Here is a 22,832-nt window from a genome sequence, read left to right as displayed (position 1 = left end):
AAGTTCCATTCACCCGTCACCCCTGTGTTCACTGACCTATGTTGCCGACTGGTCCACCAACGCCTCGATTTTAAAATTCTCATCCTCGTGCTCCTACATGGCCTCACCCCTCCTGACCACTGTAACCTCCTCCAGCACTACAAACCTCTAAATACTCTGCGCTCCTCTGGCCTCTTCTGCATCCTCCACTTCCAACGCCCCATCATTGACGGCCATGCCTTCAGCCGTCGAGGACCTAAAGTGTGGAATTCACTTCCTAAACTTCTCCACCTCTTTCTCCTCCTTTAGGACTCTCCTTAAAACCTACCTCTTTTGCCAAGCTTTTGGTCAACTGTCCTAACGTCTCTTTCTTTGTCTCGGTGTAAAATTTTGTTGGATCACACTCCTGTGACATGTTGGGACATTTTACTACGTCAAAGATGCTCTATAAATTCAAGTTGTTGTTGTTTATAAGCTGTTATGTAATGGCAGTAATGACATTTCACTTGCATATGCGCAGGGAAAGCCAGATTCTTTGAGTATTTACAATTCTGCTGTCTGGATGAAGACTTGTTTTAGCAATGTAACTCCAATATAGGCATATGGGCACAGCACCCCGCAATCAAAACTACACAAGGGCCCAGCATAAAAGCACCTTTGGAGTTCCAGTGAAATTAACTACCATTTTGAAAGAATTTTCTCAATTACTGTTCCTTTTCCAGAAAAACTTGTGAACAAATTGCATTTTTAAGACTTGCGCATTTCCATGCTGCATATTCCACGTTAATCACAGAGAAAAACAGACATTACCCTGTTTTTCATTAAAAGAGGAATTTCATTCTGTAAATATGTCCCTGAAGCATTTCATTTTATAAGGCTGAAGTGCCTGTTCCATTTTTTAAGTATGAGGTAAGTGATAAATTGTGCTCCTGTGTGTAATTGGGGAACAGCTTTCATGCCAAAACAAAAACAAACCTGGTTTGAACACTTACAGTATCAAATATGCTCTCGGCAGGTTGCCAAAATAGTGTTACATGTCTGTACAGATTAGTTACTGTAGAAAATGCATTAATATGCAGATGGAACAAAGTGCCAAAACATTATTTTAAAACAAGTTTTTTTCATTTGGTGGATAAAATGGTTAAATTTGTATTGACTCGGTTCCTTCGATGCTGCATTAGGTTAAACATGTCTACATCCACAGCAACCTGCATATTTCATAAACACAATAAAGCACTCGTTGAATACAGTATTGTTAAGTTCGTCTTCATTCATGTTCATTTGTAAGTATAAGGTAGTCAAATGTAGCAGTTAATTTTCCAAGTATGGCTTTGTGGCAAGGAACCTCACCCACTGGCAGTGCAGCCTCACAAAATGACCCCTCAGTCTCTGCTTATCTGATCTTGGATTAGACTGGCAAATGATACTTAAAGGGTTGACGGTGGATAGGCAATGGCAAACCTTTAAAGATCATATGGACGAACTTCAACAATTATACATCCCTGTCTGGAGTAAAAATAAAACGGGAAAGTGGCTCAACCGTGGCTAACAAGGGAAATTAAGGATAGTGTTAAATCCAAGGAAGAGGCATACAAATTAGCTAGAAAAAGTAGTAAGCCGGAGGACTGGGACAAATTTAGAATACAGCAGAGGAGGACAAAGGGTTTAATTATAAGGGGGAAAATAGAGTACGAGAGAAAGCTTGCCAGAAACATAAAAAATGACTGCAAAAGCTTCTATAGATATGTGAAGAGAAAAAGATTAGTGAAGACAAACGTTGGTCCCTTGCAGTCGGATTCGGGTGAATTTATAATGGGGAACAAAGAAATGGCAGACCAATTGAACAAGTACTTTGGTTCGGTCTTCACAGGAAGACACAAATAACCTTCCCGATGTACTGGGGGTCTGAAGGTCTAATGAGAAGGAGGACCTGAAGGATATCCTTATTAGGCGGGAAATTGTGTTCGGGAAATTGACGGGATTGAAGGCCGATAAATCCCCAGGGCCTGATAGTCTGCATCCCAGAGTACTTAAGGAAGTGGCCCTAGAAATAGTAGATGCATTGCTGATAATTTTCCAACAGTCTATCGACTCTGGATCAGTTCCTATGGACTGGAGGGTTGCTAATGCAACACCATTTTTAAAAAAAAGAGGGAGAGAGAAAATGAGAGATAGACCAGTTAGCCTGACATCAGTAGTGGGGAATATGTTGGAATCAATCATTAAGGATGAAATAGCAGCACATTTGGAAAGCAGTGATAGAATTGGTCCAAGTCAGCATGGATTTATGAAGGGTAAATCATGCTTGACAAATCTTCTAGAATTTTTTGAGGATGTAACTAGTAGAGTGGACAGGGGAGAACCAGTGGATGTGGTGTATTTGGACTTTCAAAAGGCTTTTGACAAGGTCCCACACAAGAGATTAGTGTGCAAAATCAAAGCACATAGTATTGGGGGTAATGTACTGACGTGGATAGAGAACTGGTTGGCAGACAGGAAGCAGAGAGTCGGTATTAACGGGTCCTTTTCAGAATGGCAGGCAGTAACTAGTGGAGTGCCGCAGGGCTCAGTGCTGGGACCCCAGCTCTTTACAGTATATATTAATGATCTGGATGATGGAATTCAGTGTAATATCTCCAAGTTTGCAGATGACACTAAACTGGGTGGCGGTGTGAGCTGTGAGGAGGACACAAAGAGGCTGCAGGGTGCTTTGGACAGGTTAGGCGAGTGGGCAAATGCATGGCAGATGCAGTATAATGTGGATAAATGTGAGGTTATCCACTTTGGGGGCAAAAACACAAAGGCAGAATATTATCTGAATGGTGGCAGATTAGGAAAAGGGGTGGAGCAGCGAAACCTGGGTGTCATGGTACATCAGTCACTGAAGGTTGGCATGCAGGTACAGCAGGCGGTGAAGAAGGCAAATGGCATGTTGGCCTTCATAGCAAGGGAATTTGAGTATAGGAGCAGGGAAATCTTACTGCAGTTGTACAGAGCCTTGGTGAGGCCCTACCTGGAATATTGTGTTCAGTTTTGGTCCCCGAATCCGAGGAAGAACGTTCTTGCTATTGAGGGAGTGCAGCGGAGGTTCACCAGACTGATTCCTGGGATGGCAGGACTGACATATGAGGAGAGACTGGATCGACTGGGCCTGTATTCACTGGAGTTTAGAAGGATGAGAGGGGTTCTCATAGAAACATATAAAATTCTGACGGGACTGGACACGTTAGATGCAGGAAGAATGTTCCAGATGTTGGGAAAGTCCAGAACCAGGGGACATAGTCATAGGATAAGGGGTAAGCCATTTAGGACTGAGATGAGGAGGAACTTCTTCACTCAGAGTTGTTAACCTATGGAATTCCCTACCGCAGAGAGTTGTTGATACCAGTTCATTGGATATATTCAAGAGGGAGTTAGATATGGCCCTTGTGGCTAAAGGGATCAAGTGGTATGGAGAGAAAGCAGGAACGGGGTACTGAAGGAATGATCAGCCATGATCTTATTGAATGGTGGTGCAGGCTCGAAGGGCCGGATGGCCTACTCCTGCACCTATTTTCTATGTTTCTATGAATCAGTTCTTCAGTTGTCCTTCCCATTGACTGTTGGTAACTTGCCACTCATTCATGATGCTGATTTCTCTATACACTCATAATATTCACTTCTGAATTTAATCCATCAACTCTGCTTCACCATTTGATCTTCACATCACTATTAGTACCTTATTAATCAATATCTCCACAATGCAAGATGTAGACTTATAAAACTATATTGCTCTTTCACTCTATCGGCCCTCAAGGTTAATGAGTTGTTCATCAGTGTTCCAATATTTTTCAAGTGGTCCATTCATTACATAATAGACATGAGCTCACAAACTCAAATTGTTCACTAAATGTTCTGTTTTGCTTTTAGAGGGCTTCAAAAGAAAAATAGTAAGGATGATACTTCATGCTGCCACAGTTTGTGTTTAAAGGAAGTTGAAGCTCAAAATGTTGCCCTGGTATACGTTTAGAACACGACAGGGAGGCTTGATTTCATGTTGGCTTGTGGCAAGTGTCCCACTCTGTAACCGTACTTTTGTAGTTACAGTCTGTTTCTTTCACAGGTACCTCTGAACGAGAAATAATCCTGAAGACAAATATAGCAAAAGCAACTGTTGTGGGCCTTTCTCCCACTCAAGAGTACACACTCCAAATAATACTGCTTAATGGAACCCGGGAACATCATTACGCCAAAAGAAAGTTCATCAGTAAGAATCTAGTTTGCAATCCACAGGAATTAACTCGTGTTCTAGGACTTTATTGCAGCCTGATCAATGGAGCAGTTAAAATGAAATGAATGTACATCCTTTTTTCTTAAAGAATTAAAATCAGTTTTCAAGGCAGTCAAACTCATAGTATCGTCGATAGGTTTACACGGCATAGTTGAAAGCAATAACTGATTATTAAAATTATTTTTGGTGCTAAATGTAGAATTCGTACTTCCGAATCAAGCATTTCATCCAAGATCCATAAGTGCTCGACAAATCCCACCATGGGCTGATCCTCTTTGAGCTACACTGCCTCAATCCCAGAGACACACCTTTACCCTCCACATTATTCGACTCCACTAAAAGTGGAGTTGAAAATAAGGGAGGGGGAGATTGAATCAGGCCTCCGCCAGGGACCTACAGTAACGGTTTCTGATAAGTGAGGAAGTGGGAGATTAGTAAAGTCAGCAATTGTGGGGGAAAGGTAACTTTGTTGGGCCAGGAAAAGCTGGCGGGTTCTCGCCTTAATGTGGCCCGCAATTAGAATTGCATGCCATCCGATGACATCTCCAGGTTATGATTGCTATTTAAAGTTGGCCCCTGCTCCTCTGGGACAGGCTGTTTTCCCGTGACTAAGCTCAGGCATGTTAAGATGAGAGAGGGGTCGGGATTGTGGCATGATGCCCCCACCCCACCATCTTAATGCATTGCTTGCACTGTTCCCGCTGGGTGAGTGGGGTGGAGTTAAAATACTGCCTTAAGCTTCTGTAGACCAACCTCCATTGGAGTTTTGAGACCATTACTGCTCTGCTCCCACTGACATCTGAGTAGCTCCACACCTACTGACAGGTGAGCAGTAGACACTTATAGCTGCTCAGCTAACCATTTAATTCTCCTCCGAGTTGGTTATTTACATAAACCATTAAGTATAAAAAAAGTTAACACTAACCAAGAAATGTAGGTTCGTTGGCTTAGATTTCCTGCCTAACCCATCCCAATTTTTGTTTCTTTTGTGGATCTGGACCAGGAGGCGAGGAGGTGGGGGGGAAATTAGACGGGACGCATTCTGCTCCTACTGTATTCCACCATTCAATTTGGATCATGACTGATCTGTATCTTAACTCCATCTACCCACCTTGGTTCCGTATCCCAGAATACCCCTGCCTATCAAAAATCTATCAAACCCAGTCTTGAAACTTTCAATTGAACTAACCTCAACAGGTTTTTTTTTTGGGGGGGGGGGGGGAGTTCCAGATTTCCACTAACCCTTGTGGGTATCTCTGTGATGCATGACTGACCTACCCCATTGGAAATGAACCTCAATTCTGTGGAAGCAGAAAATCGAGGCTACAATTTTAAATACAATCCACACCATGCACATAATTATAAAAAATTGCATTATAGTTTAATGTCTATTTCTGATTTCAAAATTCAGGTGGATTACAAGAGCAAATATTTTTGGTTCCAAGCAATATATCTATAAATCTTTCAAAATCTTGTGCTCGTCATGTCAGTGAATAAGGTGTTCAAATTCATTGCTCTGTTTAATTTAGACAGCTTTCTGCTCTCTAGAGCTAGACTAATTACCTTTACTAGTTGAATGGCTGCAAAGCTACTTAAGAGGCTTGAAATGACAATCTTATATACCTCTAAGATGATCTCTCGGATAGTTGTTTACCAGGCTCAGAAGCCGAAGTTTCTCCAGTCCTTCCCCATAGCTCAGCCCTCGGACACTAGGGATCACCCTCATGGCTTTTCTCTGTACTGCCTCCATTGTTTGAATCTCGGCTTTGTTTCCCTGTGGTCACAACTGGACACAGTACTTGAGGTGCTTTGTGATGAGAGCACTGTTCAGTTTGATCATGACCTCACCTGACCTTTATGCTACTGTTTGGGTATGTAGTTCAACATTCTGTTGGATTTGTTGATTGCTGCTCTGCATTGGCTGCAGATATTGAACGTTGAGTCTCCTAAGTTATTATTTAAATGGAGAAAGATTGCAAAGTGCCGCAGTACAGTGGGACCTGGGGGTACTTGTGCATGAAACACAATAGGATAGTATGCAGGTACAGCAAGTGATCAAGAAGGCCAATGGTATCTTGGCCTTTATTGCAAAGGGGGAGGGAGTATAAAAGCAGGGAAGCCTTGCTTCAGCTATACAAGGTTTGGTGAGGCCACACCTGGAATACTGTGTGCAGTTTTGGTTTCCATATTTACGAAAGGATATACTTGCTTTGGAGGCAGTGCAGAGAAGGTTCACTAAGTTGATTCCAGGGGTAAGTGGGTTGACTTATGAGGAAAGGTTGAGTAGGTTGGGCCTCTACTCATTGGAATTCAGAAGAATGAGATGTGATCATATCGAAACGTATAAGATTATGAGGGGGCTTGACAAGGTGGATGCAGTGAGAATATTTCCACTGATGGGGGAGACTTGAACTAGAGGGCATGATCTTAGAATAAGGGGCCACCCATTTAAAACAGAGATGAGGAGAAATTTCTTCTCTTAGAGGCTTGTAAATCTGTGGAATTCGCTGCCTCAGAGAGCTGTGAAAGCTGGGACATTGAATAAATTTAAGACAGAAATAGACAGTTTCTTAAAATGATAAAGGGATAAGCGGTTATGGAGAGCTGGCGGGGAAGTGGAGCTGAGTCCATGATCAGATCAGCCATGATCTTATTGAATAGCGGAGCAGGCTCGAGGGGCCGTATGGCCTACTCCTGCTCCTATTTCTTATGTTCTTATGTTCTAAGGTTCCTAGGTTTCTTTCAATTTAATCCTCAGCTATTTCAGCACCATTCATGGAGCACGCGTGCCGCTTATTTTCCCTTCCCATGTGTAATAGTTTACACTTGTCTGTATTAAATTTCATCTGCCATTTTTCTGCCCGGATGCATATTTTGTCCTGCTCATTCTGTAACCTCTGCATTGTCTCTGCCTCCTTTGATTTCAACTTCTACTTTGGTATCGTGTGAAAATTTGACGAGTGTACTTTGAAATTCTGAATTCGTCATTGATAAAAATCCCGATACCCCATCACAACATCCAACTGCTTCTTATCCAGAAGTCTATTCCATGTGTTGACATTAGTCCTAAATTTGCTTTTCACTAGTTTGAATCTGAGTAATCTTGATCCTCTGTTACAGTTTAGTTTGAAACAGTATTCAGGAGTTAGCTTTTGCATACGATTAACTATCTTAAAGTTGCCTCCTTTCGAGACTGAAAAGTCCAGGGGGGCAAAATTGCCCCTTGCCCCGATTGGGGCTGGTAAACTTTCAGGGCCGGGACTTTTACTGCCCGGCCAGGAAGTCCCGCCCCTGACGTGGAATTGGGCCATGCGACATTTAAAGAAAGTGGAACGCAGTCTCTGGCGCTCTGCTTCCTTTGAGAGGCGCTCCCGGGGCGATGAGTCCAATGCTACAAGGACGCTACTAGGCCACCAGGGATGCGTTAAACTGGGCCAGCAGCCCATGAGTCAACCAACAAATAAAGATGGCGGCCCAGGGCGCTAAAGGCCTCCCCTTTAAGAGGCACCCCAGCAGTGGATGTCCCGCGAAATTACCGTTGACATCCGCCCGCGCCAGCCTTGCGGCAGGTGGAGCAGTTTCCCCTGCAGGGCGTTAAGGGATTGGCGAGGGGCGGTGATGTTATCAGCGTGGTTGCGCGCCGGCCTGGGCCGCTACCCACGGGATGTGGTGCTGCCGGGACAGCGCTCCCCCCAACATCCGGGGCAATTTCCCGGGAGGCGGTAGCGCCCCCTCTCCCGGGCAAAAACGCCATTCGCCCCATTAACATCCCCCGGAGGCGCTAACGGGGCTATAAAAAGGGGTTAATTTATTCCCAAGTTTCTCCAGTCTCCCCTCAGACCTCCGACCTTTAATGCTAACAATTAGCCAGGTGTCTCCTCTCTGAGTTGCCCTCTGGGATCTTCATTCTTCATTGTGTCTTGGTGGGCAGATCAGAGCCACTGCTTTGAGACCCTGCTGCTGACCAATTATGTAGACACCATGGATGTGTGAGAAATCAATAGTGTGAACTAATGTCCTCCCACTTATGGTGTAGCCTGTGGGGTCGAAATTGGTTGCCATACCGCCCAAAAATGCGATTTTGGTCAAAAAACACCTACATACTGCTGACATGCCGCTCAGCGGAATATTCATCATTGACATACTGCCGAGCAGTATGCACTCCGTCCACCGTGCAGGACCGCCCGCATGCCACACAAAAAGTCCGATTTTCATTGCATACCGCCGGCATACCACTGGAGCTGCATACCATCCTGGAAAAGGTGGTTTTACACGATGGTTGGTGGGCGGGAATGGGCAGAGTGCACGGATCCGGCATTTTGGAAATCGGGAACTCTCAGCTAAAGCAGCACCTCAGTATTTCTGAGGTGAACAGTGATTTTACAGTGCAATTTAGAGTGGGAAAGTTATATAAACTGTTACTGAGTAACTTATTAAGATAGAAAGGCATTTTAGTTACTTTTTTTCATTGAAAAATATTGTGGAAATTTAAAAAGAATGGGGCCTGTACTATCTCAGCCTGTATTGCTGACAAACTGTCTAATGGAGGAACCAGATGTGAGGAAGTTTATTGAGCAGAGTTATAAGGGTAATGGAAGAGGTCACACAATGTGATGAGGAGGAGGAGACCATATCCGCAAAGGATCTTCAGGGAAAAGTTTGACACTGTACAAGAGTGCTTAAATTCAATTCAAACGTTTATGTAAAAATGTAAAAAATATACAATAATTTTAAAACTTTGTAAAACTTATAACTATAAAACAAACATAACATAAGAACATAAAAAACAGGAGCAGGAGTAGGCCATACGGCCCCTCGAGCCTGCCCTGCCATTTAATACGATCATGGCTGATCCGATCATGGACTCAGGTCCACTTCCCTGCCCGCTCCCCATAACCCCTTATTCCCTTATCGGTGAAGAAACCGTCTATCTCTGTCTTAAATTTATTCAATGAACTTTAATAAAACAACTTTAATAACACAACTTTAATAACATCTTTATTATTAATAAGTTTATTAATAACTTTAATAACAACTTTAATAACAACTTTAATAACCACTTTAACAAAACTTTTACTACTTTAATAAACTTTTACAAATAAAACTTCAATTACAACAAAAAGACCCTTTACTTTTCCCGCCCACGCCTTCTTCCCCTTCCACGCCATGTGCTACACCACCCTTGGGACTATTCCCCCCTTTCTTACTCCCGCCCTTCCCTTTCCCAGTGCCCGTGGGCATGGACCTCCCTGTGTCGGTGTGGTCTGAGTCGTCCAAGTCTGGAAGTACAAAACAACATTTAAAAAAGCTTGGTACCAGGGGAGGGGTCAGGATTACATTAGTACATAGTACACTGACTTAACGCAGTCTTACTTAAATGTCCACCACTGCTGCAGTACTGCAATACATATCGCAGCAAGACAATACATAAATGCATTGCATTACATGCCCCCAACTTTCTAGTACATCACATGAGGCTGACATTACAGAGCAATAAACTTACATTACATTACATTACATCAGGCCAACATTACAGTTACAGTTACATTACATAACATGAGAGGACCGCAACACAGACTGCATTTTATTCAACTTACCATCTTCTTGTGTGAGTGGGTCAGCTGCAATGCCGGTGGTGGCACAGTTGCTATCCCCAACCAGGGACAGGGCATGGATCTCAATATCAGTAAGAGGCTCCTGGGTTGTGGATCCTCCCCCCGTGCGATGCTGATCGGCTGCTATTGCAGATGTCGTCTTCTGCAGAAAGTAAAGTAAATCAAAGTAAAAATCTTCAATCCATTTAACATTGTACAGACACACACACAAAAAAAGCACTGCATTGATCCTCTCGTCATTGCTTAAAAAGCACGAATACATCGTCGTAACCTGAAGATAAATAACATCATCCGCGTGACACTGAGCCTACATTTACATGGTACACGGTACACGGGGGTGTATAAATAAATTAATTACTTACTCTTGCTACCCTCACCAGGTCATTCCACCTCTTACGGCACCTTTCCCCGGTGCATACTATCGTTCTTTTAGAGGACACAGCCTCCCCGATCTCGTCCCATATTCGGTTGTACTCCTTTGGCGGAGGATTTCCACGACCACCCTTGGTTAGCTCAGAGTATCTCTCTGTTATGTGCTCCAGAAGGGCTGGTAACTCCATCTCATCAAAGGCAGGCGCCCTCAATCTCTCCTCCTTCTTGATGTTCCTGCGCTTTGATATCTTTTTTTAACATTGCCATAATCCTTTTACTGGTATGAATTTTGGTTTGTTAACTATCTCATCTTGTCTTCAAAGTGCTATGTATTTTTAAACTCACTGCCTGTCGACTACCGTGCTGCTCCTTCTCGCTCTTTCTCTCTCTCTCTCTCTCTCTCTCTCTCCTCTTCAACTCACTACGCATGCACAGATGACCCCTGACCCCCAAAATCACAGGAAAAATGGTGGGGAAAAAAATTTGCGCATGCGCAGTTCCGTGCAGCACCGCCCATCAAGCAGAAAGTTGATCTTGATCGACTACTAAGATGCACACACCCGTTGCAGACCGCCAACATACCGCTGAAAACATTTTGACCAATTTTGTCCTCTTCAGTTTCGGAGGTATGCTGGCGGTGTGAAAAGTCATACTGCCGAGAAATGGGCGGACCTTATATGTCTATCAATTTCGGGCCTGTATGTATAGATTGCATATGTATAGCCTGTTTCCTACCATTGTGGAGCAGTTTCTATATGTTTACTGTTTCCAACAATTTGTAGTATACACTGGTGCAGACTATATCTGTATCAATGTGCTGGACTATTGATTTACTGTGTGCATTATATATAACACTCCATTCGGTTTTATATTTTGAGATAACTTGGGTTAGCAATTAGCATGACAGCTTTTATTTATGAATAGATGTTTATTTTACCCACCTTATTTTACTGTAATGCATATTACATTCTTCACTTCAGTAAATGTCCTGAAAGAACAACATTCAATAAAAGCTTCCAAACATAAACAACACAAAGAGATTACAGGTGCAGCAGGAGAGAATGATACTCGATTGGATTTTAATAACCCTGCAAGCCATGCAACAGAGCTGGATCAAACAGAAACATTACATGGAATGCAATCCAGAAGAGGTAGGGTGGCAAAGTATGTGCGTGTTAGATGCAACAAAATCATAACAAAACAAATCATGAACATGTTTACAGTGTTGTAAGAGGAAAGGAGCAGGAATATGCCATTCAGCCTATCGAGCCTGCTCCACCAGCACTCTGGGATGTTGGGGGGGGGGGGGGGCGGCGGGTAGTTTTGACTCTCAGCCCAGTGGGAATGGAACGATAGTGCTCCGAAAATTAATTTACTGCCCCGTTCCAGCTAGTTCCCAGCTGCCACCATTTTGGTTGGGCCCTCCGAATGGGCGGCCGAGACGCCTGCCTTTGCAGGCAGGACTGTGGTGGTTATATGCTGATTGAGGTCCTGTGACTTACACAGGAATCAACACAATTTTGAGGTACCAGTGGGCAGACTGTGCTGCACACATTCTATGCATTGGTATCTGACATTGAATGGCCTAACCAGCGGTTCTTAAAGGGACCACTGCAGGCTGCTGCTGACAAAGTAGGTGTAATGTATTTGCTTCATGGGTTCTTTGCTTAAGAACATAGCAACAAATTGCTATTAAAAACTAGTTGGTTTATGAACAAAGGTTTAACAATCATACTACACATTACTAGTTCATCCACTAGGCTCACAACCACTTGCCTCATCGTGGATGACCTAGAACCAACTGTTTTATTGAGTCTTGTGAACATCACGTGACTGGCTAAGCCACTCACAATGCAACAGCTCTAAAAACCTGTGAGCATACTCACAGGTGCATACATTACAGTAGGTTTTCATTATTTATAACCTTTTGTGGGGCTAGGCAGAGCATGAATACTCCTTCTGGTTCCACAAGAATCTTACAGCCCCTCTGTGTTCCCGTGACCCCCCCCCCCCCCCCCCCCAAAGTTGCCTCAACTCTGGCTGTAAAAATGACACGGGCCTCACATCGAGGACATCGGATAAGTGGCACGATCATTCCTCCCACTGCTTACCCGATGTCCACCCAGGGTTAATCTCGACCCCGGGAAATCTTTCCTCATGATTTTAAACGAAATATATTTCCATTTGGGGATTAAGAGAAAAGATTGCATTCTGTTTAGAATAAATATGAATCATAGCTTCTGTCAATGATTGCAGTGAAAGGTTCAGAACGAAGAAAGTCAGGTGATAAGATGTCGGAGAATAAAACTAAACGAAAATTGAGTGTCACTGCTAATGAAAATGGAAGAATGTCACAGGTGAAAAATACAACACAAACTTTACCTAAAAATAAAAGAAAAATGGGACAAGAAAAACGAAAGGAAGAACGTGTACCCGACCAATTCCCAGTCAAAGGTGAGGAGTTTCTGTATAATTTTAACACCTGTTAAAGCTGAACTGTATAATGAAGTTATAACCATACAGGCTTCTATTTATTCAGAAATTGTAGCATTAATAACATCAGCAGTCTTTGGCCGGAATTTTCTGGAGGTAGGTGGGTTGAGGGCGGGAAAGCCGGGAGGATTGTGGCCAGCCTCAGCAGCATCGGTGGGGGCGGGGGCGGTGGGGGTGGACCTCATGAAAGGGTTCAGAGGCCTCGTGTTGGGGGTCTCCAATCATGAGGGGTGGGTTAGGCAGGGATGCTGGATCCAGGAGCTAGGTACAAAGCCACTCACCTCCTGGATGCAACAGTCCCCGCCTCGCTTTATCTGCCGGGTTTCACGAATTGTGTGAAAACTGTCCACATGCAGTTAAATTCAAAATGGAGGTGAAAAAAGAGGCTTCCAGCCTCGTCATAATATTTAAATTAATGCTCCTCCTCCTGGGAGCAGGTGGTTCCCTGTGCAGCCTCTGTTAAAACCGGAAGTGGACGGGTTAGAGGCGGGATCAGGTCAAGAATCCCAATTTTAACAATTTAACAACCCCGCATGCTCCAAACTCACTCATGATTTTAACAGGAAATTCTGGCCTTAATGTTTATGTTGGAGCATTTTCTTGAGGAAACTCTTGCAATGATGTGGTGCATTGATCTCTTGGGACAGTGTAGTAACATCATGATATCAGCCAGCAAAATTATGCATATTGATTGTTGTGTACTGCATTACATTGGCCCAGAATTTGCGATCAGCGATGAAGCAAAGGCTCTCGCCGCTGGCCCCAGAGTAAGCTTCGCACAGAGATCTCGCGATCTCTGTGTCGAGAAGCTCACGTTTTCGGATGCGTAATTCAAATCAACGGAGTATAGTGGGCATCCCATAGTGTGAACTGCTGTGACGTCAACAAGCTGTCTAAGTAACCAATCAAAACGCAGAATTCTCATAGACAGCGAACTAGGAAGTGGGTAAGCTCTTAAAATTTTAACTTTTTGAAAATGTTAGAGAGCAAAACAAAGATTGGGGCTCTCCATGGGGAAAAAAGGCAAACCTGAAATAAAGATGGACAAACTTTAAAAATAAAAATATATATTTTTTAAGTTCCTTAAAAATTTAATTTTTATTAAAATGGATACATTTTAACACTGCACAAAATTAAAATTAGTTTTTCAGGGCCATAAGCTTTGTTTAGCAGTCAATATGCCGTTAAAATCCCAGTTACATCTAATCCAACAAGAAACTGGAGTATTTAACGGTGTAATTACTGCAGAAGAGACAAAGTTTTCGTCAGTTTCCCTGATGTGAGAGATTTCACCGATTGCCAGCTCTGTGGGGAGGCGGCGAGCACAGTGCAGCCTGTGGAGGAGCAGGGAATGACAGACTGCAGTTTCTGGATTTCCGCATTAGGCTGCGCTTGCGCTAAGGCCCGAAGTTGCGGTCAGTTTCAAAGGCAAAATGACGTCGAACGCTGCCAGTTCACCATCATCATGACCACAAATTCCGGGCCAATATCATTCACAACTATCTTTCTTTCAACATTAATCTGGAACACATCTGCACCATGGCCATGGATGACAATGGACTTCAGCTATCTGGGCCAGCAAAATATGCGATAGCATTGATGTAGGTTGGGAGACACAAACTGATTGCCACCCATTTCAGTTAGGACAAGTTTCAATGGCAAGGCTAGAAACATCTCACACCCATCGAACTGACACTATAGCCCTGAAAGTTCATAGTCACACATACTGACCTATCATACCAAACTTACACCCAATTGAAACATTGCACATATTTATATGGGATTATTTAAAGATGAAACAAATTATTTGTGGTTGAACAGGGTTTGTTTCTGCAGTTCTAACACCAACAAACATTCCCATTACCTGAACTGGTGTGCCTCTATACTGCGACTAAATCCTCATCAGTCTGCTCAGCAGTGACGATGGGGCTGAATGAATTCACTCCACTGTTGTCTGTCCTGAACTAGCCTGGTCGCTTCAGTCATCTGCATCCCTTTCTTGACATTTTCTATCCAGCACTTCTTTCATTTTCCTCGGCTTCTTGTTCCAAGTATCTCTGTATTCAGGGCCATGAAAGGAATTCTAGTTGTTTCCATTCTTGAAACACAACCAAGCCATCACAGTTGTCTGTCTTGGAAGTTCTATATATACTTTGTTTCTTGTCTAAGACATGTTTTTCTTGTATAATTCTTGATTCTTTGCATCCTGCATACATTATTCATTTTACCAACTCATCTCTGATGTTAATATCTTTTACTCATCAGATTTTCTCATGTTCCAGCACTCAGATCCGTATAATAATATGGGGATAACCATATTATGGAGTAAACTCCCACCTTCATTTTTACCAAAATATCGCCTTCCGTATAATTCTATGTAATATAAGAACATAAGAAATAGGAAAAGAGTAGGCCATACGACCCCTCGAGCCTGCTCCACCATTCAATAAGATCATGGCTGATCTGATCATGGACTCAGCTCCACTTCCCTGCCCGCTCCCCAAAACCCCTTATCCCCTTATCGTTTAAGAAACTGTCTATTTCTGTCTTAAATTTATTCAATGTCCCAGGTTCCACAGCTCTCTGAGGCAGTGAATTCCACAGATTTACAACCATCTGAGAGAAGAAATTTTTCCTCATCTCTGTATTAAATGGGCGGCCCCTTATTCTAAGATCGTGCCCTCTAGTTCGAGTCTCCCCCATCAGTGGAAATATCCTCTCTGCATCCACCTTGTCAAGCCCCTTCATAATCTTATACATTTCGATAAGATTACCTCTCATTCTTCTGAATTCCAATGAGTAGAGGCCCAACCTACTCAACCTTTCCTCATAAGTCAACCGCCTCATCCCTGGAATCAACATAGTGAATCTTCTCTGAACTGCCTCCAAAGCAAGTATATCCTTTCGTAAATATGGAAACCAAAACTGCATGCAGTATTCCAGGTGTGGCCTCACCAATACCTTGTATAGCTATAGCAAGACTTTCCTGCTTTTATACTCCATCCCCTTTGCAATAAAGGCCAAGATACTATTGGCCTTCCTGATCACTTGCTGTACCTGCATACTATCCTTTTGTGTTTCATGCCGCAAGTACCCCCAGGTCCCGCTGTACTGCGGCACTTTGCAATCTTTCTCCACTTAAATAATGTTTTGATTTTTTCTGCCAAAGTGCATGACCTCACACTTTCCGACATTATACTCCATCTGCCAAATTTTTGCCCACTCATTTATCCTGTCTATGTCCTTTTGCCGATTTTTTGTGTCCTCCTCACACATTGCTTTTCCTCCCATCTTTGTATCATCAGCAAACTTGTCTATGTTACACTCAGTCCCTTCTTTCAAGTCGTTATAAAAAATAGATTGTAAATAGTTGGGGTCTCAGCACTGATCCCTGCGGCACCCCACTAGTTACTGGTTGCCAACCAGAGAATGAACCATTTATCCCGACTCTCTGTTCTCTGTTAATTAGCCAATCCTCTATCCATTATATATCCATAATATATTACCCATAACCCATGAACTTTTATCTTGTGCAGTAACCTTTTATTTGGCACCTTGTCAAATGCCTTCTGGAAGTCCAAATACGCCACATCCACTGGTTCCCCTTTATCAACCCTGTTCATTATATCCTATAACCTTCCAAAATCAGCAAAAGCAAGTCTAATCCTTCTTTTGATGTCTTTTTCACAACTCCTGACACTAACCCACCAACCTTCCCATCTGTTCACTGCATTCCCTTCAATTATAACGTGACATGATTTTCTCCACATACACCTCATCAGTTATGCCGGGGTTTTGCTGACCTTGGCGGGGCCATGGCGGGCGATGTTGGTGGCGGGTCTCAACCCAGTTGCTGTCTCATCCTACTCGATGAAACGAATTTCCCTTGATTAGGCCTGTTAAGCCTGTCCAGTGCGTTTCCTGGGCCAATTAGAGGAAGCTGGTCTGGTGACGTCATTTGATGACTCGTCATCACGGTTTCCTTAAAGGGACCATGTCCAAATTGATTTTGACCATTGTGTTGTCAGTGTTCTACAGCATTGAGCTGCTGCAAACACTGACAATGACTGCACAGAGGTGCAGGGCTGCACCCAGACTCTCGCATATGGAAGGAGTCACATCATGCAGGGAAGTCGTATTCCCTTTCCATGGGTGGAAGAAACCTCCCTAGGAGATCAACATAGCCTGGTTGCACATTGCAGAGGAGGGCACAAGCAGCGATGTGGTCAGGAGGACCTGGGTGCAGTGCCACAAACATTTCAATTATCTTAGTAGATCATGAAACATTCATACAAAGCCACACTCAACCTCATCCCCATCACTCTGCCTTCCCTGCATATCCTTACTCACACCAACAAAGCTTGGTCATCCACCCTTCTATTTCTATCTGTATTATCACATCCCCATCTCACTAGCCACCTTTCACACTCGCCCTCATCCTAGTGCAATCATAGCAACTAACAACACACATGGGTGTTTTATGCAATGTCCATGTAAAGTTTCTGTTAATGTGGTGTCAAATATTGAAACCTTTATTTTCACCACTTTGCGTTCTTGGACAGATCTATGTGCACCTTTGGAAGTAGCTTAGTGAATTGCAGTGGATGGTGAGACATAAGGGTACCCCCTGCAATGGTGATGAGTGCAAAAGGAGTGGCTTCGACATTGTAGGGATGCTTTGTGGTGTTGGTGTGGGGTGGTGCCTACCTGGTGCATCATGTGGCTGCCAGAGTGTATATCATTAAGTAAAGTAAATCTGGTCATGGTGAGGCCATCCCTGGCCTCCCGATAAGCAATGTGCTCGGGTGATGATGCCCTCTGTCCTATGCAACATCAGTTGATTGCGGGGAAGGTTGGTGTGGTTGTTGGTGCTGCTGATGTGCCTGGTGCTGCTGGTGTTGGGGATGATCGTGGTGAGATTTTGAGGATCAAGGTGAGAGAGTATAAAGGGCAGCCATGCTGATGGAATAGATGGCAGGTGAAGTAGAGATGACAGAAGCAATCTGTCATTGGTGACCAAGGTAATGAGGGCAGACGTGATGGATACTTGTGTAAAGACTTGCAGCATGGTGAATCTGTTGTGGAAATGCAGTGACGAAGAGCTTGTGGCTGAGGGAAGATATCTTTGTAAGGTGGGTGCTTTTACTTGACATTTGAAGCTGTCAACTCATCAGCTGATTCAATGGCCACTGATCTCCCGCCTCAGCTTCACAGACGTGGTCCAGCAACAGCATGAAACTCATGGGCAAACTGCCAAATTCAAAAGGTCAGTTTAAAACCATTAAGTGCTATAAACAAGCCACTAATCATTTAAATTGGCTTCCCCAATGCTGCATGTCAGGTCTGCTCAGCACTGCCTGATCTGACATTTGGTAAAGGCGTGTGGCGGCGGGTTGACCGCTGGGGGGAAAAAACACTTTCCCACCCGACCCACCATTGATCGCGCCCACTGACACCCTGGAAAATCTCAACCTAAGTTTCTGCTTTAGATATTGCTATAAGGACAATGCCATCAGCAAATCCAAGATTGTTTAATAACATAAGGAAACTCCTCCAATGTCATATTTTAGTACATTTGTTACTGTTTCCAGTACTAGATTAAATAAAGCAGGAGACAGTCTGCATCCTTGTCTCCCCCTAATCTAAACCATTCTGCCAGTTTCCTCCCCATTTTAACAGTGCTCAGGGATTTGTTATAGATGTTTAATATCAGCCTGACAAGTTTCTCAGGTGTGATTCTAAGCCAAGCCAGAAATATATGTAACAGTGGGAACCTTGTGAACATTTACCCACCAAAGTGTTTTTACTGCTCCCCTTCTGCTTGCAGTACCACTAATGGAAGTTGGCTCTTCAGGTGGTGCAGATAGCCCTCACCCATCTGGTTATATCATCCCAAATGTATTTTCTGTTGTGTAAATTGAAAGGGAGAGATGTGGGAGGAATGCACACACAACCTAAAATTGTGTCGTCTCAGCTAGTAACTCCTGCACAAGGATGGACAATTCAGAAACTATGAAGCTGTGTTGGCCATAAGTTTCCTTTCAACACCTCTAGATTACTGGATTGCATGTAGGAGTCAAGAGGATGTTAAATTGCAAAAATGTGATTATCACAGCTGATCTCTTATTCAAATTCCTAAAAGGTCGGTGCCAAAGTGTTACTTATATGAAACTGTGGCATTCCCGTATGATGGTAAATTGAGGAGTTTTCATCAACAATTCCCCATTAAATGCTCTAATAGATAATATCAGGAAATTTGCTTGTATGTTATAGCTCAAAATTAGAAGCAAAGGAATTTAACAAACAGAATCTGAAAATTCTAAGGAATTCAGCATGGATGAAACCCTGAACTGAGATCAGGATTTACATGAAATGAAATAGAAAACAAAAGAATGCATATTCTTGTAATAAAGTGTTGTTTATGCAAAAGTTGTCATCATATAGTGAAATGTAAAAACCCGCCATTGCTGACATTTGTTAATGTGATAAACTAGGGGCTGAGACTATTCCCGTTCAACTCCAGATAATCCTGCAAGCTAACAGCTAAGTGTGGTGTATGTAGCACACAAATCACTGACTCCACACGGTCTGGTGTAAATCTAACTGCTCTGACCTTCGTCCTTTATTGTTCAGCTCCAGAGTGCCTCTCAGGTGTGATGTCCAGCCTTATATAGCGCCTGTTGCAGGTACTACCAGGTTTCCCACCACAGCGCCCTCTGTGGTGTGGCATAGTGCTTATATTACATTTAAGGTACTGGGACGATACACACATCATTACACAACATCACACTTGTCCAACGGAAGGCAGGTAGGCATAGACAGTGTATTAGTATGGTACATTTTAGCTGGTACATTAACTAGTTATTGACTGGTAACGGATCTTTGATTTCCTTGTTAGCCGTGATCATTAATTGTACTTCATCCATTATTTTACACAAATACAGTGGCCATTCAGCATTAAAAAATTAATTCTTATTATAAATTCGCCATCTCACATTAACATAGCTCATTTTAGACTCGCTCTGCCTTACAGAAGTCCTTTGTGGGGACCACCTCTTGGTAAGGCCCTTTTAAGACTCCCAGGTGCATTTCCTTTTTAAAGCGCCATCTTTGATGCAGGAGGATTCCACGGGGCTTCTCCTTGGGCGCCGCCATCTTTGATGCTCTGCTGCTTTGAGCACGATGCCGCCGCCATCTTCTTCTCTGCTGCTCCGGATGCCCTCCGCCGTCGCAGCCTCCGCTCCCCTCCACTGCCACCTGACTTGCCGCCTCTCCTGTGGCCGTCGTGGCCTCTCCAGCGGCCGTACTTGCCGCCTCCCATGCGGCCGCCGTGGCCGCTGACCTCCAGCTGCTGCCGCTGCCCGACACTAACAGCTCCTCGGCGGGGCTCTTCCGAACCGCCGGCCATCCTGGATCCCTCGCACCCCGCCAGCTAACTCCGCCCCCACTAGGCCCTTCTGTGCAGGGCTGCTTGCCTGTGGGGGCTGGGGCTGCAGGATCTCTGTGTGAGGTCCGGGGCTGGGGCTTGCTCTGCTTGCCTGTGGGTGGATTGAGGCTGCAGCTCCAGCTCGGTCGGCGCTGCTCTCTGGGTACCCGGGGCACGGCAGCACCCCGGGGAGCAACAGCCTGTGGTGGTGAAGTCTTCCCAGCTCCCAAGGACCGTCCCCATCCACCTCCGGCGAGGAGTGTCAGCCCATCGCCTGCAACAACCCACAAAGGTAAACCGTGCGTCTCGTCCCCGTGGGATACCTGCACCATCGCTCTGCCAAGAACAGGTATTAGTTCCCTGGTGTAGGTACGCAGCTTCACCGTGACCGGGACCAGCTTGGGTCGTGCAGCTGGGTTAATCCACAGTTTATCAAAAGTTCTCCGACTCATCAACGACAGACCCGAGCCCGTGTTCACTTCCATGCTCACAGGGACTCCGTTGATGTTTACTTCCCTTATCACTGGGGGCGAATCGTCGGTACACGTGTACAGTCCCAACACCTCATCATCTTCTACCTGCTCCTCGCTGAACAGTGGATCATCCCCCATCTCCTCAGCCACATGGTGAGTCCGATTTCTTTTATACATACGCTGAAGATGGCCTTTAACGTGGCAGGTATTGCACATGTACTCCGCAAACCTGCACCGGTGAGCCCCATGGCTTCCTCCACAACGCCAGCATGGTGCTGCTTGATTGGCCCCCCTCAGCGGACTCTGAGTTCCAGGATCCCGAGGTCCGTGCTCTCTGCCCCGGGCAGAGCCACATTCTGCAGTTTTGTCCGTGGTGGGCGCTATCCTGTGGACAGTGCCTGCCGGATTCGAGACTGTGTGGATTATTTGCTTGGTGCTGCAAGTTGAGGTCATATATGCCCGGCTGATGGTGATGGCCTTTGTCAGAGTGACTGTGGGTTCCATGGCCAGCAGCTTGTGAAGGAGGCCCTCATGGCCAATCCCCATAACGAAAACGTCCCGCAAAGCCTCGTCAAGGTGTGCGCCAAAATCACACGGCGCCTCGAGTCTCCTGAGGTCCGCAGCATATTTGATGATATCCTGGCCCTCAGATCTGCAGTGATGGTAAAATTTGTATCTGGCCATGAGGATTCTCTCCTTCGGTTTCAACTGGTCACGAATGAGTTCAGTCAGCTCCTCGTATGACTTGTCCCTGGCGCTCCCGGGTGCCAGCAAATCCCTGACGAGACAGTAAATCTCATCTCCACAACTGGAGAGTAATATCGCCTTACGCTTCTCTCTCATTGCGTATGTGTCCTCCGTCAGGTCGTTTGCTGTGAAGTAGTACTCGAGCCTTTCCGTAAAGGCCTCCCAATCATTGTCCACGGTAAAATCCTTCAGCGAGCCCAGAGTAGCCATGGTTGCATGGAGTTCGTCCGCTTCCTCGTTGCCAATGTGGTGTATGTAGCACACAAATCACTGACTTCACACGGTCTGGTGTAAGTCTAACTGCTGTGACCTTCGTCCTTTATTGAACAGCTCCAGAGCGCCTCTCAGGTGTGTTGTCCAGCCTTATATAGCGCCTGTTGCAGGTACTACCAGGTTTCCCACCACAGCGCCCTCTGTGCTTACATTACATTTAAGGTACTGGGACGATACACACATCATTACATAACACTAAGTTTGTCCTAAGTGGGGATCTTACCATTATTCAGCTAGCTACAGTCCAGTGCACATTTAGAGGACCCATAAGCCTTGGCTCTGCCAGTCTGCATTTAAGCTAATTGAACTTTGGTAAGTGGAGTGTTTCCTATTGGAAGAGAATATGCATTCCATATTGGGTAGACCAGCTTGGTTTGCAAACTGTTATGGTGATGGGTTTCCATGTGGGTCAGACACCCAGCTGATGAAAAGAAATTGGTGAGATACAAAAATGTCTCATTACTTAAATATGTTAAGGATAAACTGTCATTGCATCAAAAACGGATTGTAAAACTGAAACATTGTAAATTCTGAATTCTGTTTATTTAAGTTCAAAAATCAATTTTTTAATCATGTAATATTTTCACTACAGTGGTTGGAAGTGTAAAAGTTAGAACATTATAATGCTGAAGCAAGTCATTGGCTCAATCTGGATACCTATATCTCAACAGACATTCCTAAAGCTGCAGATGTGAACCCTGCAGGCACTCACGCCACACTTTACCTTAGTTTGCATTGGATACAGCTTTCCTTCTTCCTTCAATTTATCATTATAAAACTCAGATTCCAAGAGTACAATGGTTACATGCCCCCAAGCCAGGCACCAGTCGGTCTGGGGGTAATTTCTGTAGTGTTGAAAGAAATGTCCAAGCTTTTGCGGTTTTCTAATGCTTACTTTTATATGTATGTCATTACATTGGGTTGAATTTTACGATTTATCACAACCAGCACAGAGCTTTCTGTGATGAGCGTACATTTTGAGAATTTGGGTGTGGAGAACAACATGCGTGTTTGGTCTTCCGTCCATTCATATTATTTAATGGAGGTCATGTGACACTCAGCAAGGAGAATGCTAAACTGTAAAATTTGCCTCTATAGCTTCTGTAATTTGGACTCTTATTTTAATCTTTGGTACTAATATTGTTTCTAAACAATAAAACTGTAGTGTAACCTTTCTGAATCTT

The 22,832-nt window shown here is 44.2% G+C and overlaps 1 protein-coding gene across 1 annotated transcript in view; it reads left to right on the top strand.

Annotated features, from left to right (window-relative positions):
- Positions 1-22,832, top strand: part of LOC139277543 (collagen alpha-1(XIV) chain-like) — a 216,192-nt gene that overhangs the window by 59,580 nt on the left and 133,780 nt on the right. The window contains exons 4-6 of the mRNA XM_070896129.1: positions 4,082-4,225; positions 11,217-11,387; positions 12,493-12,690. Coding sequence (XP_070752230.1) covers positions 4,082-4,225; positions 11,217-11,387; positions 12,493-12,690 — 513 coding nt within the window. The remainder of the gene's footprint in view (positions 1-4,081; positions 4,226-11,216; positions 11,388-12,492; positions 12,691-22,832) is intronic.

The sequence above is a fragment of the Pristiophorus japonicus genome, chromosome 12, assembly GCF_044704955.1.
Source record: "Pristiophorus japonicus isolate sPriJap1 chromosome 12, sPriJap1.hap1, whole genome shotgun sequence".
Classification (NCBI taxonomy): Eukaryota; Metazoa; Chordata; class Chondrichthyes; family Pristiophoridae; genus Pristiophorus; species Pristiophorus japonicus.
This window is presented reverse-complemented; position numbering and strand designations above follow the sequence as displayed.